Source organism: Salmo salar, chromosome 20, assembly GCF_965601325.2.
Source record: "Salmo salar chromosome 20, fSalSal1, whole genome shotgun sequence".
Lineage (NCBI taxonomy): Eukaryota > Metazoa > Chordata > Actinopteri > Salmoniformes > Salmonidae > Salmo > Salmo salar.
The window spans coordinates 27134166-27148072 of NC_138310.1; the positions used below are offsets into that span (position 1 = coordinate 27134166).

The window sequence follows — 13907 nt, forward strand, 5'->3', positions numbered from 1 at the left end:
GAGCTCAGTCCAGAGACAATAGCCTCCGCAAGGAGCAAGGGATGAAAAAACTTTCCTTTTCAGATACAGAAAGATGGATAAAGAAAGCAACGGAAATTAATTTTTTTAATCTGGAAATTAAAACGCATAAAAACGTTTGCCAGCTCATCGAGCACATCTGTCAGGCCTATAGAAACATGCAGTTTGTCAGCAATTGTAATGTAAATCATGTAGCATTTTATGGTGCAAATAACCTCAGTAAAACGCATCATACACACCTGGCCAGTGTTTATTGCAGACAGACAAACTACAAAAGTAACGGTGTTTCTGCACAGGCTCTTCAGTGACATGACATCCCCATGGGGACTGATGAGGTCTAACATTCCAACTGCAGAATATTTTTGATAATAAGGTTGAACGTATTTACAACTCAAATTTTGTTAAATTAATTAAACACGGGTTCACATCATATGTCTATAAGCATGAGATCTGATTCCTCTATTATGGGAACATTTTGGAATGTGCACAAAATAAATATTGATTATCTATTTCGAATGATAGCCTTTCCAATTTACACATAAAACCACATTCTTTTTCATGGATGTCTTGTCATTGCATTTGGCTGTTATAATATATATCATTATTTATCCTGTGTTAATTCGAAACGTATCAAACATATATCTGTACCATTTTAGACAGAACTTCCAACCGTGTTGCCTCAGACTCACAGCACTGTCTTGGATGAGCAGCACAAACGTATGCAGTGAAGAGTAATAGACCAACCAGACTACAATTGTTTAGCATGATGCCGCTGATATCCTTAGTCGAATCACAGCTTTAAATCACTGCGCATTGTTCGTGGCAGACAGAGCGCGAGAGCGTGGCTGGTTGAATAGGCAACGCGCCTGCCGGGTGCGCTCTTGTGTTTAGTGATGACTCGACTGAAAACCAACTAAGATATTCAGGATGGTTGCTTTAGACTTTTAATCCAGTTATCTTATGAAAATACAATTAGCAATAGAATGCCTAACGCAAGAAATATAACTGAAACTTTAGACACATTTTGAATAGCAAACTAAATAGGCCAATAGTTTTGTTGGAAATGCAATATGTGTAAACAATAATATTACATTTTACATTTTTTAAGTAGCCTACACTTAAATGCTCAATAAACTTTAGAAAAAATTGCCGCAACGTGTAGGCTTAGTTGTCTTTTTGCAGGACTTTCATATTTCAAATTGACCTTTTTCAAAGGGAATGTACAATATAGCAGCGAAGATTAATAGACCAACCAGACTACAATTGTTTAGCACGACACTGATATCCTTAGTCGAATCACAGCTTTCAATCACTGCGCATTGTTCAGGGAGTGCAGACAGAGCGCGAGAGCGTGGCTGGTTGAATAGGCAACGCGCCTGCCGGGTGCGCTCTTGTGTTTAGTGATGACTCGACTGAAAACCAACTAAGATATTCAGGATGGTTGCTTTAGACTTTTAATCCAGTTATCCTATTAAAATAAAATTAGCAATAGAATGCCGAACGCAATAAATATAACTGAAATTTTAGTTTGCTATTTTGAATAGCAAACTAAGTAGGTCAATAGTTTTGCTGGAAATGCAATATGTGTAAACAATAATATTACATTTTAAATGTTTTAAGTAGCCTAGACTTAAATACTAAATACACTTTAGAAAAATGTGCTGCAACGTGTTAGTTGTCTTTTTGCAGGACTTTCATATTTCAAAATGACCTTTTTCAAAGGGAATGTTTTGTCTATGTTATTTCTTTCGGTTTGCATGAATTTGCTTAAATAGTTATTTTCTCCCATGGTAATTGCGTGCATGCAACACTGACAAATTGTCAAGGAATCGAAAAATAAGTAATAAATATATTAGGTGATTCTTATCAATGGCTGAATTAGTTTGTCACTGCAGTAAATAACCTAGTCCAAATATGAACGCCTATTGTGTTCACTGAAATGATAAAATTTTGATTTCAACATTGAAGAATAATTTGTTGAAACACAAAATCAAGCAATGAATATAATGTAGGCTGATAGTTCGATAGTCAACAAATAATAAAGCTCCATTGTATGAATTATTAATTTGACCAAATTGATAAAAGTAATACATAAACAAAACTATATTTAGTTACAGTTCATATTCTTATTTGTATAATCAATTAGCCTAAACAGCTGAATTGTTGTTTATATTATCCCACTTTCACCTGCAATCCGAAGCAGTCTTTGGTAGGACTTCACTAGAGAAAAGTTTGATGAAACAAGAGAGCTATAGGCTAGCTGGATGCTAAAATTGGTATAAATCCAACTAACGGAGGCATTTTACACCAATGAGAGCATCAATTTCAACAATCGGTCCCCCATATGGCAGTGTAGCCCCTCCTCCAGACCCTATCCCGGCAGAGGAAGTCATTCACTCTCCAGGACAGTGGAACGTTATTGCCAGCCCTTTGGCCTATAGATTCAAAGCGCAAAAGGTCTCTGTCTACTCTGTTTGAGAAAGATTCTGCCACCTAATTTTAGGACTTTCGTGTGGAAGTGTGTGCATGCATATCTGTGGTGTGCATATCTACGGTGTGCATGAGCTTGTCGAGGAGTGCTTGCGTGTCCACCAAACAGGTGATCCTTGTTTATGTTCGAACCGACGTTGGACGTTACCTATCCCCTGTTCTTGGACAATGATTGCAGTCCAACAGAAGATACATCATCTATTGCCTGTTTTCCTTCATGAGCACCTTTGAAGACAAGCAGTATTATTTACTTTGGGCTGCTAAGCCTCAGTTATCTTCCAAGTGTTCGATAGCACAGTATCCTGGAACTGACCTTCCAGTTCTAGTTTCCAAAAGTCATATTGCTCTCTCGTTTACTCTGAATTTCTCCAAAGAAATAAAAGAACAGCATTTGGTTTGTGTTTTAAATGTACGGGATCCAGGAGCATCTGATAAGAGACGTCAGCGGATTAAAAGAAAGAACTCTGGGAGAGGAGATGGATCCGGTCCGGTCCTGGGTGCGTAATGTCGGTGTTGTCGATGCTAACGTAGCGGCGCAAAGGTACAGTATACCTTCATGTTCTCACGTCCTTTGTGGTATTTTGACGAAATGAACGAGTCAATCTGTCTTATTGGCAACGCAACATAAAATACTATTACGGACCTATAAGAAGTGAATTAGACCTCTTTAAGCATGCACGAGGAGTCGATGTGTGCTGTTATGTAGGTAGTTTGTCTCACTTCAATATCCAAAAGCATATTATGCTATGGAAATAATGAATAAAAGTAAATGACAAATAACCTATGTGCACGGATCACCATAACATAGCCTATAAGTGACCGGTGGTGCCAAGCGGTCAAATAGAAGGTATTTTTGTTGATTATGCTCATGCCTCTTGTTTAATACTCATTGACCTCAAACTTCTCCAGACTTGGGATGAAACGAAAAAGCAACAGGTCGTCTTTGGGAGTTAATGGCCGGCGGTAAAGAATGACAAATGTAGAAAAATAGACCTCGAGCATCCTTGGCTTTGTGTGAGAGTGCGGCTTGTCCGGGGTACGCGCTGTCAATAGCTAGGGGTGTCACGAGCATGAAAGGGATAGGGATAAAGGGATAAAACAAAACAATAAAACAAAAACGCATTCTGTCACGAAAGCGAGCGCTCGGAATGTTATTTTAGTGAGGATCACACCTCTTGGCTATTGATTTGTATGAAGCGCATGAAACGCTTTTAACAGTTGGAGTCTGTAAATGTATCCATGTTGAATTATTCACAAATTATTTTATATCTCCATCCAGTTCTCTTATCACCATAGTTTAGGCCTATATCCAATAGGCTAATTACGATGTAAGTTGATAATAATAATAACCCAATAATAATAACAATACAATTATATTGGTTTGTCTACTGAAATATGAATCAGTAGACAAATTCATATTTATGTTGTCATCCATTTCCCCAAAAGAAAGAGCTTGGAGAAAAATCGAAATGTATTTTGATCAATTAGGCTACCATTATATTATGCATTGAACATTTTTGTTCAGTGCTTTTCTCATACTGGTTTAAAAGTAACTTTGTGAATTCTTAATGTTAAAATACTCCAGTACATATACAGGCTGTTATGATAGCCTTAGTATAAATTAGCCTAAAAATACTCCAGTACATATACAGGCTGTTATGATAGCCTTGGTATAAATTAGCCTTAAAATACTCCAGTACATATACAGGCTGTTATGATAGCCTTGGTATAAATTAGCCTTAAAATACTCCAGTACATATACAGGCTGTTATGATAGCCTTGGTATAAATTAGCCTTAAAATACTCCAGTACATATACAGGCTGTTATGATAGCCTTGGTATAAATTAGCCTTAAAATACTCCAGTACATTTACAGGCTGTTATGATAGCCTTGGTATAAATTACCCTATGTTTATATTATTCAAAGGAGAACATGCAAAAAAGTAAGCATGCAGACAAGGTAGCCTAACATTATTTTCAAAGGTGTATTTGCCAAAATAAACAGATGTTTGGTACTAGGACAAACTTGTAACAAATTGTTATTTGGTGTGTTCGATGAAGGTTATGACTGACGTTGCAAATGTGCGTTAACAGTCTTTTCATATTTCATATTTATTTTTTGCAAACGAAACACGTCTCGAGTCATTTGTTGATTGAATGCCTTTGTCACATCATGATAATCTACTTTCATAATAGGCTACTCACCAGATATGGTAACTTTACCTAAAATGTCTCTGATAGTTATTTGGTATGTGTATTTCTAAATCAAACCTATGTTGTACAGCTATAACTACGTAACACAGTTCAGACGTGTTCTATCAGTGTTCATTTGGTGGGAGCCCGTTTGAAATCGGTGAAATGGACGGTGGTACAGGCCCGCGCTTGAGTATTGAGTTGGCCTATAGCCTAGGATCCACCTATCAACCTAACCTATTATTCTCATCCGGTAGAAAATTATAATTTCCGTATTCTGCTAGATCTACATTATGCATGCGAAAAAAATGTAGGCAGCGCACAATTATCCAATCAAAAGCAAATGTTAATTTATGTCAGACTTTGAAACTTTTAGTCTTTGGACCTTTCAAAGGTCAAGAGGATGAAGGTCAGCATGAATTCCAAAATAACTTTCACAGTATAAAAAAAAAAACGTTTTATCTGAAAGAAAGAAAACTTCTAAGATTTGGAACTTTATATTGTGCAGCTTCGAAAAAAACAGCCTTTGGTCTCACCTAGTGTGAGGCGAAGCATCAATAAACAACCAGTGTTAATTAAGCTGCAGGCATCCACGTTTGGGGCAAGTCAAACTTTGACCCATCCATTAATGATAAAAACACACTGAGAGGAGTGTTAGGATATTTTTTGCCTTCCTTTCATTCCACCATCGATAATCCGTGATTTCCTAGATAGGTCTTAAATAGAAAGTTACAGTCATTGAACCCAATGTTTTAAAACGTTTTGAAAGGCATTGAATTGTTGCTAACAAATAATCTAAATTTAAACTCGTGAAAATTAAGCATCAACCAAGAATACAGTTAGACTACAGTAATAGGCTATTTATTTATTTATTTTAATATGAATTAAGCATATTAATCATGTAGGATCCAATTCCTTTTATGTTTTTTCCACAGTGTTTGTTCAGTGAGTATTTTTCAAAACGAATTTCCTCCATATTGCCATTCCTGACTAATTCATGTTGCAATAGTTGTTAAATCTAGAAATGAAAAAACATAAAGATCAGGAAGCATAAGAAATATGTTCCTTTCAATAGTAGTTATAATCACTAGACTTCTTTTTCTTTCATAATTTAATTTTCTCTGCAAATAAATGTGTTGTTCATTAGACCTGTATTAGCTCAAAGTCTAAACTCAATAACCCTATAATTATTATGTTGTAGCCTGTACAGTTGACCTTAATAAACAGTGATTGCAGTTGTAAGAGTTTTTGTTATGTGTGCCTGAGGATTGTGATGTAATGTGAAGTGATTTCCCTCTCCTAATTTCCCTCTCCTCTCATCTCCACAGTGGTGTATCTCTCTCCAGGGCCCACTTTGAGAAGCAGCCCCCCTCTAACCTGCGCAAGTCCAACTTCTTCCATTTTGTCCTGGCACTCTATGACAGACACGGACAGCCTGTAGAGGTGGAGAGGACTTCCTTTGTGGACTTTGTGGAGCACGACAAGGTGTGTGTGTTTGTTTGTTTCAGTTTGTTGAGTGTGTGAGTATATTTGAGAATAATATGTATTTCTCTTTATTATGCATGTCCGCTTTGGCTATTGTTTACCAGAAATAATTTTGAAAAAGTTGGTAGCTATTACAGCAGTACTGTCTAGCAAAGCTTTAAGCTGATCACATTTGCGCAACCCATAGCAGGACATTTCTGTGCAGCCAGTAGTCAACATCCAGGCGTTTAACTTGACCTTCCACATCCCCTATAAAGCTGAGCATAATGAACAGCTGACAGCTCCATGTAACACAAGCCTCACTCCCAATAAGCTGAGCTGATGATGAGCGATTGAAAAAGAATACCTAATGACTAATTAGCAGCCTTCCTCATTAGTGGGACATCACTACTTTTAAAAATGCAAATTACGCTTGCCTCTGTTAAGTTATACCATGTACACATCATCAAAGTCTCTTTTCCTCCCACCCCCATGTACTAAATACTGCTGAGGGGAAGAAGTAAATTCCTCAGGTCAGACATGGGGCCAAAAGAAGGAGAGGAAGAGGTGCAGAGTGGCGGTCAGATCAAGAGAGAGAGAGAGGGGGAGAGAGAAAGAGAGAGAAAGAAAGAGAGAGAGTTTAGAGAGAACCAGAGAGACAGGGCAGGGGAGGGGTACACTGCCCATGGTGGGAGCCTTGTGCCCAGTGTTGATGGATGTTTTTGCCTTGTGGTTAAACTTGAGCTGGGAGTGTGAGGCTTGTGGTCCAAACTGGTAACAGCTCTTCCCTCAGAGAGAGAAGAGGGCACTGTCCTGTCAACAGAAGTTAAAACACTGTTTTGTTTTACTGAGAGTGTGAGAGGGAGGGAGACATGGAGGGAGGGCGACAGGGAGAGAGGGAGGGAGACAGGGCTCCACTCTGGGCGTCAGTGCTAATGCCAGGGCTGAGGGCTGTCAGTGTTTCCCCTAGCGCCACACACACAGCCAGGGCGAGGCAGAGTGATATGACGGCTGCAGAGGAGTTCATTTTCTGCCTGGTTAACCTGGCATCTGGTTTTGTTTTGTTGTTATTCAGAGGTGGAAGGGTGATAAGGGGAAATAAATGTTCCTCTGTGTATATGAACACAACATTATATTCCAGTCTCTACTGTATCTCCACTGTCGATTTCTCTCTTTCTCACTTTTGCTCATCTCTTTTAATCTGTCCATTTATTTCCTTCTTCTCTTCTCTTATCTCTCTTACTTTCTCCCCATGTCTGTATTCCTCTTTCTGCTCAGAGATGCCTTCTCCCTGGGTTATTGGACCGAAGAGCTTTCCTTTGAGACCAGTTAGGGAGAGACTAGGAAAGGGAGAGAAAGAAAGGGATAAAATGAAAGAGAGTGGTGTAGAGCCAGGGGGAAGAAGGGATGGAGGAAGGGAAGTTTCTCCTTCAAGGTCGACTGCACTGAAAGAGTTTCCACTCATCGAAGCACACACGTACAAAGGCCCGACACAGACACTCAAAGACATGGAGACCTATACATATGCACACATGAGCTCGTGTGGACATTAACTGTTGCATACATGATCCTTTGTACACTGTTGTATGTGATCATAAGGATTCCACGGCTTTAGGATTTCACATCAGACATGCTGCAGTTCATCTTCTAAAAAGAGGAGCTAACTCAAGGTTAAGGATCTTGTTCTGGAGCCCAGTGTAGGGCCCCGTCTACAGGGTAGGGAACCCTCTGATCCCACATCAGTCCCAGGGATGAAGTGAGCTTAACTGTGCTTAACTGTAACCCCACCGCGCTATAACTGCATGACTGCATTGTGTGTTTGTCTGTTTGTCATCTCATTCCAAGGAGCAGACGGGAGAAAAAACCAACAACGGCACGCACTACAAGCTGCAGCTCCTCTACAGCAATGGTGAGTACACCAGACCTCCAAAGCACCCTGGCATCACATGATGAGCAGCATTCCCCATTCATGTCAGTGTGAGAACTTGGGCATTCAGGAGTTGATATGGTCTGTGTGGTTTCATGTCTCTTGGTTCTTTGTCCCGGAGACATTTTAGTGTCTGACCACTTTAGAGTGGGAGGAGAAACAGGTTGTCCTGAGCCAGACCACTGACCAAACACCATCCTGCATCTCAATGGTATGGCCATGGAATGGACATGATATGGACATTTGTTCCAAATATAAGTGGAAAATCCCACTTTCCCCCAACCCCCCACTCCCAGTACTCTTCTCCCTACCTCTTCCTCTGCTTCTCATCCCACCTCACCCCTCTTCTAAATATCTATCCATTCATCCAATCACTGAGTTATTTAAGCCCCAGATTTAGTTGAGTGTGAAGCTGCTCCAGGCCCCATAAACAGGGAAACGAGGTACACGGTGCCCCCCATGGTGTTACAACATCAGATAAGGGATGTGCACAGAGATTTGGGTTCCCATGAGCCTCCACTGCCCCTACTCTGCCATCCCTGTGGCACCCATGGGAGAGGAGATGAAAGACATGTAGCAGAAAGACCCCGACCATACACACTCATATACATGCACACACACACGCCTGCCTCTGCACCCTCCCTTTCCCCTCCACTTCCCTCTAGTGATATCAAAGGCCCCCCAATTGAGACTTTGATGAGGGGAACCCGTTTTAAAAGCAATACTCTGCATAGTAGGCTCCATAAAAAAAACTTGGGTAACATGCTGCTCTTCAGTGGCATTTCATTACATCGACGCCGTTTCTCTGTCCTGTGTGATTCGCAGCAGCCTACAAGGAAGTAAAACCAGTGTGTTTGAAACGCCCAGAGACCAAAGGTTCAGGTGTTTTCTAAAAGCATGCTGGGAGGTTCTCTGTTTCAGATCCCAGAGCTCCTAAAAGCCTCCATTGATCCTGATCTGAACTGTATGGATGACCCAGGAAATGGCCATTATGGGAATCAAATCAATGTCCAGTCTAAAACACTCATATCCCATGCCTTCAGGATTAGGTTGTCTTTGTGAGGTTAGTTTAGTTTCCTCTAATGATTGTGTTTGTGTCTGTGTGCAGGGGTTCGTACAGAACAGGATCTTTATGCACGACTTATTGACTCCGTCACTAAACAGGTAAGGAGCCCTGTTTGCCCTGACTGGATTTAGCCTGCTGTGGAGCTCATGCTTACAGCTTGATTGATTGCACATGAAATCAAATGCCCCCATCACCCATGCTCCCTCTCTCTCAGCCCATATCATATGAGGGACAGAACAAGAATCCTGAAATGTGCCGGGTTTTGCTCACTCACGAGGTTATGTGCAGGTGAGTCATATGCGCACGCACACAAACACACACACACACACACACACACACACACACACACACACACACACACACACACACACACACACACACACACACACACACACACACACACACACACACACACACACACACACACACACACACACACACACACACACACACACACACATCCTTAAAAATATATTTGGGTTTTGTTTTGATGTGTCTGACGTGGTGTGCCATTTGGAAATAAGACTGGGGTTGAAATGAAAGTATAGCCAGCGTCATCAGGCTTGTTACAGTGTGAGCCCCCTGCTGCTCTCCGTGTCCCACGCCAGCTCCTGTGTCTCTCTGGAGCCTCCCTCACAGATAGCCAGGGGGAGATATGGGGCCACTCTACCTTCAACCTCCACTGAAACATGTTAAGGGAATAATCAGCCCCCTAAGCCCCACCCCCATCACCACCTCAGACCGTTATGTTATGCATGGACAATGATCTACATAGGAACAATGTTGAAACATAAGAATTAGAGTAGTTTCTCACATTTATGAATGCTTTAGTTTCTAACAATGTGCATGGAAACTAATGCATGTGTAAAAAGAATAAGTGTGTCAGGAATGGGTCAGGGTGGAAGAAGAGAGCTGCCGTTATGGTGCTTTTGGAAGCCGGGGCTTCTTCACCATGCATGCAGTGTTTTTGGAGGGATGGAGCAGTGGAGGCTGTTGAGGGGAGGATGGCTCATAATAATGGCTGGAATGGAGTAAATGGAATGACATGTGTTTGATGTATTTGATACCATTCCAGTTATTCCACTCCAACCATTACCATGAGCCCGTCTTCCCCAATTATGGTTCCACCAACCTACTGTGGTAAGGAGGTAGGAAGAGAAGGACAGAGTGAGAGTGAGAGTTAGTGTTAGTGTAGTGGGGCAGTGGCCCAGGGTTTGAGGGCAGGAGGGGGCATGAGAGGGGGGTTGGGCAGGGGGAGAGGGGCTAAGACTGAGTGGGCTTTGCCATTGTGTAGCCAGCAGATGCCCGAATGTGACTCACAGCTGGCTAATAACAGAGCCAGGGAGGCAGAGGGCAAGCGTCACAGCTGGGGAGTGAGGCCGTCTGACAGGGGGGCGGAGGGAGGGTGGAAGGGGGCAGGGCAGGGCCAAGCTGGGACACGAGAGGGGTGAGGTGTGGTATAGGGGTGGCAGATGGTTAGGGGTGGGGGCACTTTTGTTATGCAGCGGAGGGGACTTTGGGGGGGGGGGGGGGCAGGCTCCACAGACAGGACTGCTGACAAATTGTAGGATGCTGTGTGTGTGTGTTGATGTGTTTGTCTGTGTGATGGGGTGGGGGTTGTCTTTGATTTTGAAATCAATGTGACAGATTGCCAGGCTGGCTTTTCACTTTTGAATGGTCTCTCCCTGTTTGTATGGTACCTTTTCTCCCCTTTCCTTTCTTTTCACCTCCTCTCCTTTGGCCCTTTTTGTTTCCATGGATCTGTACAGTCTGCAGTGCAGTCTGGGACGGTGGTCAGGCCAGAGGAAAGATCAGTCTTGTCATGCTGGTTTGTTTCACTCACTGTGTTGTTGTGTTTTCTGTTTGTTATTTTGGAACACAGTCGCTGTTGTGAGAAGAAAAGCTGTGGAAACCGCAATGAGACGCCCTCTGACCCGGTCATCATTGACAGGTAACGGCACCTGTCACTCACTCACACTACTCAGACAACGTCAAACAACCCAACTGAGCCTGTGTTCCACTGTCTCCCCCTCAACTGTCCCTCTCATGCCTCTAAGATGTCCAGACATGCTCAGATGCTGAAATACTCACACAAACATACATTTTGAGAGAGCGAGAGAGACAGAGAGAGAGGAGAAGGAGAGAGAGTTTGGAGTGAGGGCAGAGACCCATGTGGTTCCTGTGATGAGACCTCACAAATCAGCCGTTTCTTTTATGGCCAGTAAAAACAGAGGAGAGGGAGGGTTAGTGGGGGCAACGGGAGAGGAGGAGGGGGTAGGGGTAGGGTGTAGATGTGTAGGGGTGGTGGCAAGGTGCATACATGTCTGCATATTAAATGTGTGGGTGAGTAGGTACAGTCCGTGTGTGTGTATATATATTTAAGAGCTTGCCCTCTAGGTCTGTTGCTATGCCAGAGCGTACCCACCCTATGAGTGTTTATGGCCCTGAGGCATGCGTCTGTGATAATTAGTGTCTCTGCAGTATACCTGTCAGTGCTAATGTAAGCATCTGTGTTTGTTAGTGACTGTGCTCACATACTGTATATGTCTGTCTGTCTGTCTGTCTGTCTGTCTGTCTGTCTGTCTGTCTGTCTGTCTGTCTGTCTGTCTGTCTGTCTGTCTGTCTGTCTGTCTGTCTGTCTGTCTGTCTGTCTGTCTGTCTCTGTCTGTCTGTCTGTCTGTCTGTCTGTCTCTGTCTCTGTCTGTCTGTCTGTCTGTCTGTCTGTCTGTCTGTCTGTCTGTCTGTCTGTCTGTTTTGCTCGGGTTGGTCAACACACAGAACACTGTGGCGTCCCCTTACACTTAGGCCACACTGTCCTAGTAAAAATACCTCCTCGGTACACAGCCCTAACTCCTGCCAAATATATGAATACAAAAATATTCCTATCAGAATCATGAAGAGTTAGGGTCTATCGTGCAATGTGAGGGTTATGTATTGTCTGTAGACTCCCTACCTGACGGTCAGTTATCAGGCTTTAGGGAGACGGACTATTACCTTAATGGGCATGTGTGAGGGTTTCCAGGTCCCAGGGATTTTGGAAGTCACACCGTGTCACCCTGATATCAGCTGTTGTGATAAATGCTCACAAGCAGACCTTTTGTACAATAGTTTTTCTGTGACGTCATCTCTTCAACCTTCATCGCCCTTTCCTTCCCCTCACTCTTCCTCCCTCCCTCTCTCCCTCTCTCCATTCCTCCCAAAATACATCCCAAAATGTCAAGGATTTTTCTCTCCCACTTTCCCTCCCGCTTCTGTCTTTGTCTCTCCCCTTCACCCCCCCCTCCCCCTCTCTCTCCTCCTCTGTTCGAGCTGGCCGGCAGTTGACAGTCTGTCTCAGAGGATCTCTGCTGAAGATAGTTTTCATATAACGGAAAATTGGTCTGTTGTCTTTTAGATTTTCCCAGAATCCCTAGTAGCAGCTGTTTTGCTCATTTGGCGCATTACTTTCCCAACGACCCCCCTCCTCTTCCTCCATCTTCCATGGCAAAACCACTCCAAAGATTGTTTATAAGTAGCGCAGGGTGCTTGTGAATTGGAGGATCTATGTCAGTGTGTGGGCCTGTGCAGGATGATGGTGGTACTGTGAGGATGGATTTAAATGGGATCGTTGACCTACTGTACCCTCTAATCACACTGGGCCCATCCAGGTCTGATAGGGGGTTATTCCCTCTTGACAGGCCCATGGATCCCTCTCCTTGGGGACCAGCCTATTAGCAGTTATGTCATTTGGGATAAGCTGGTGGAATTTGTGTCCTTGCAGAGATCTCAACTTTAGTTATTGTGGATTTTTGTGTGTGCATGTGTGCATGTGATAAATAGCAAGAGGGTGTGAGAGAATGTGTCTGTGTCTGAATATGCCCATATGTATATTATTTGTGTATGTGTACATGGATGTGCACAGATGTTTATTTATTTATGTATGTATGTATATTGATGTGTGTGCAATTGTGTATGTGTCTGTGACCCTTTGCCTGACCCTTTCCCCGAGTCACTGCTTGGGGCCTAAATGATTCATGTGTGTATGTGGAGGGGGGAGGATGGCTGTTTCTGAGGCTGCAGTAATCAGCCTCCTGCTCCCAGCCCCAACACCTGTTCTCCAATTAATATGCAGCGCGCTGGTGCCCACCCGCTCCTACTGCCGCTCCTACTGCCGCTTCTACTGCATCTCCATCTCTCTCCCTTTCTCTCTCTATCACTCTCTCTCCACCTCTATATCTCTCCATCTCCATCTCTCTCTCTCACTGTTTCTGTCTCTCTATTCAGTCTATTTCTCTTTCTCTCTCACTCTCATACTCTTTCTCTCCATGGTCCCCCTCTCTCTTGGTTTCTCATGCTCATACCAGTGTTTCTACCCTACTCGTTCATTCTTTATCTCTTTCTTTCACTTCCTCTCTGCCCTTGTCTTTCTCTCTTCCTCTCCCTTGTGTTCCCTCATCCATTTCTTCTCCCTCCTCTTAGCCCATCTTATTTTGTGATAATTAGGCAGTGTCATTAAGACACCTACCCAAGCACAAGGGAGTTTGCAATTCCCCAAACGGCCCAAACCCCCTCTTTTTCTAATCTCCTTTCCATATTGTTTCGGTCCTCACCCCCCCCCCCCCCCCCCCCCACCCCCCAAATCCCCTCCTCTCTCTCCTGCTGCTCCACTCCATCCTTCTCCCTAATCCTGATTTGAGTGAAAGGGGAGAGAGTAGATCACAGCTGATCCATAGGGAGGGGTGGTGGGGCCAGGGGGCTTGTAGGGGGTTA

General features: G+C 43.1%; 1 protein-coding gene across 3 annotated transcripts in view; it reads left to right on the forward strand.

Moving 5' to 3' along the window:
* The first annotated feature begins 2391 nt into the window (after positions 1–2391).
* LOC106580343 (transcription factor COE2) overlaps positions 2392–13907 on the forward strand; it is a 35049-nt gene continuing 23533 nt past the window's right edge. The window contains exons 1-6 of one of the 3 annotated variants that reach the window (XM_014161274.2): positions 2392–3049; positions 6030–6186; positions 8011–8074; positions 9201–9256; positions 9373–9446; positions 11041–11109. In XM_014161274.2, the coding sequence (XP_014016749.2) occupies positions 2916–3049; positions 6030–6186; positions 8011–8074; positions 9201–9256; positions 9373–9446; positions 11041–11109 (554 nt within the window). In that variant the 5' untranslated portion in view covers positions 2392–2915. The remainder of the gene's footprint in view (positions 3050–6029; positions 6187–8010; positions 8075–9200; positions 9257–9372; positions 9447–11040; positions 11110–13907) is intronic. The other 2 variants (XM_014161273.2, XM_014161275.2) reach the window with 2 other exon arrangements.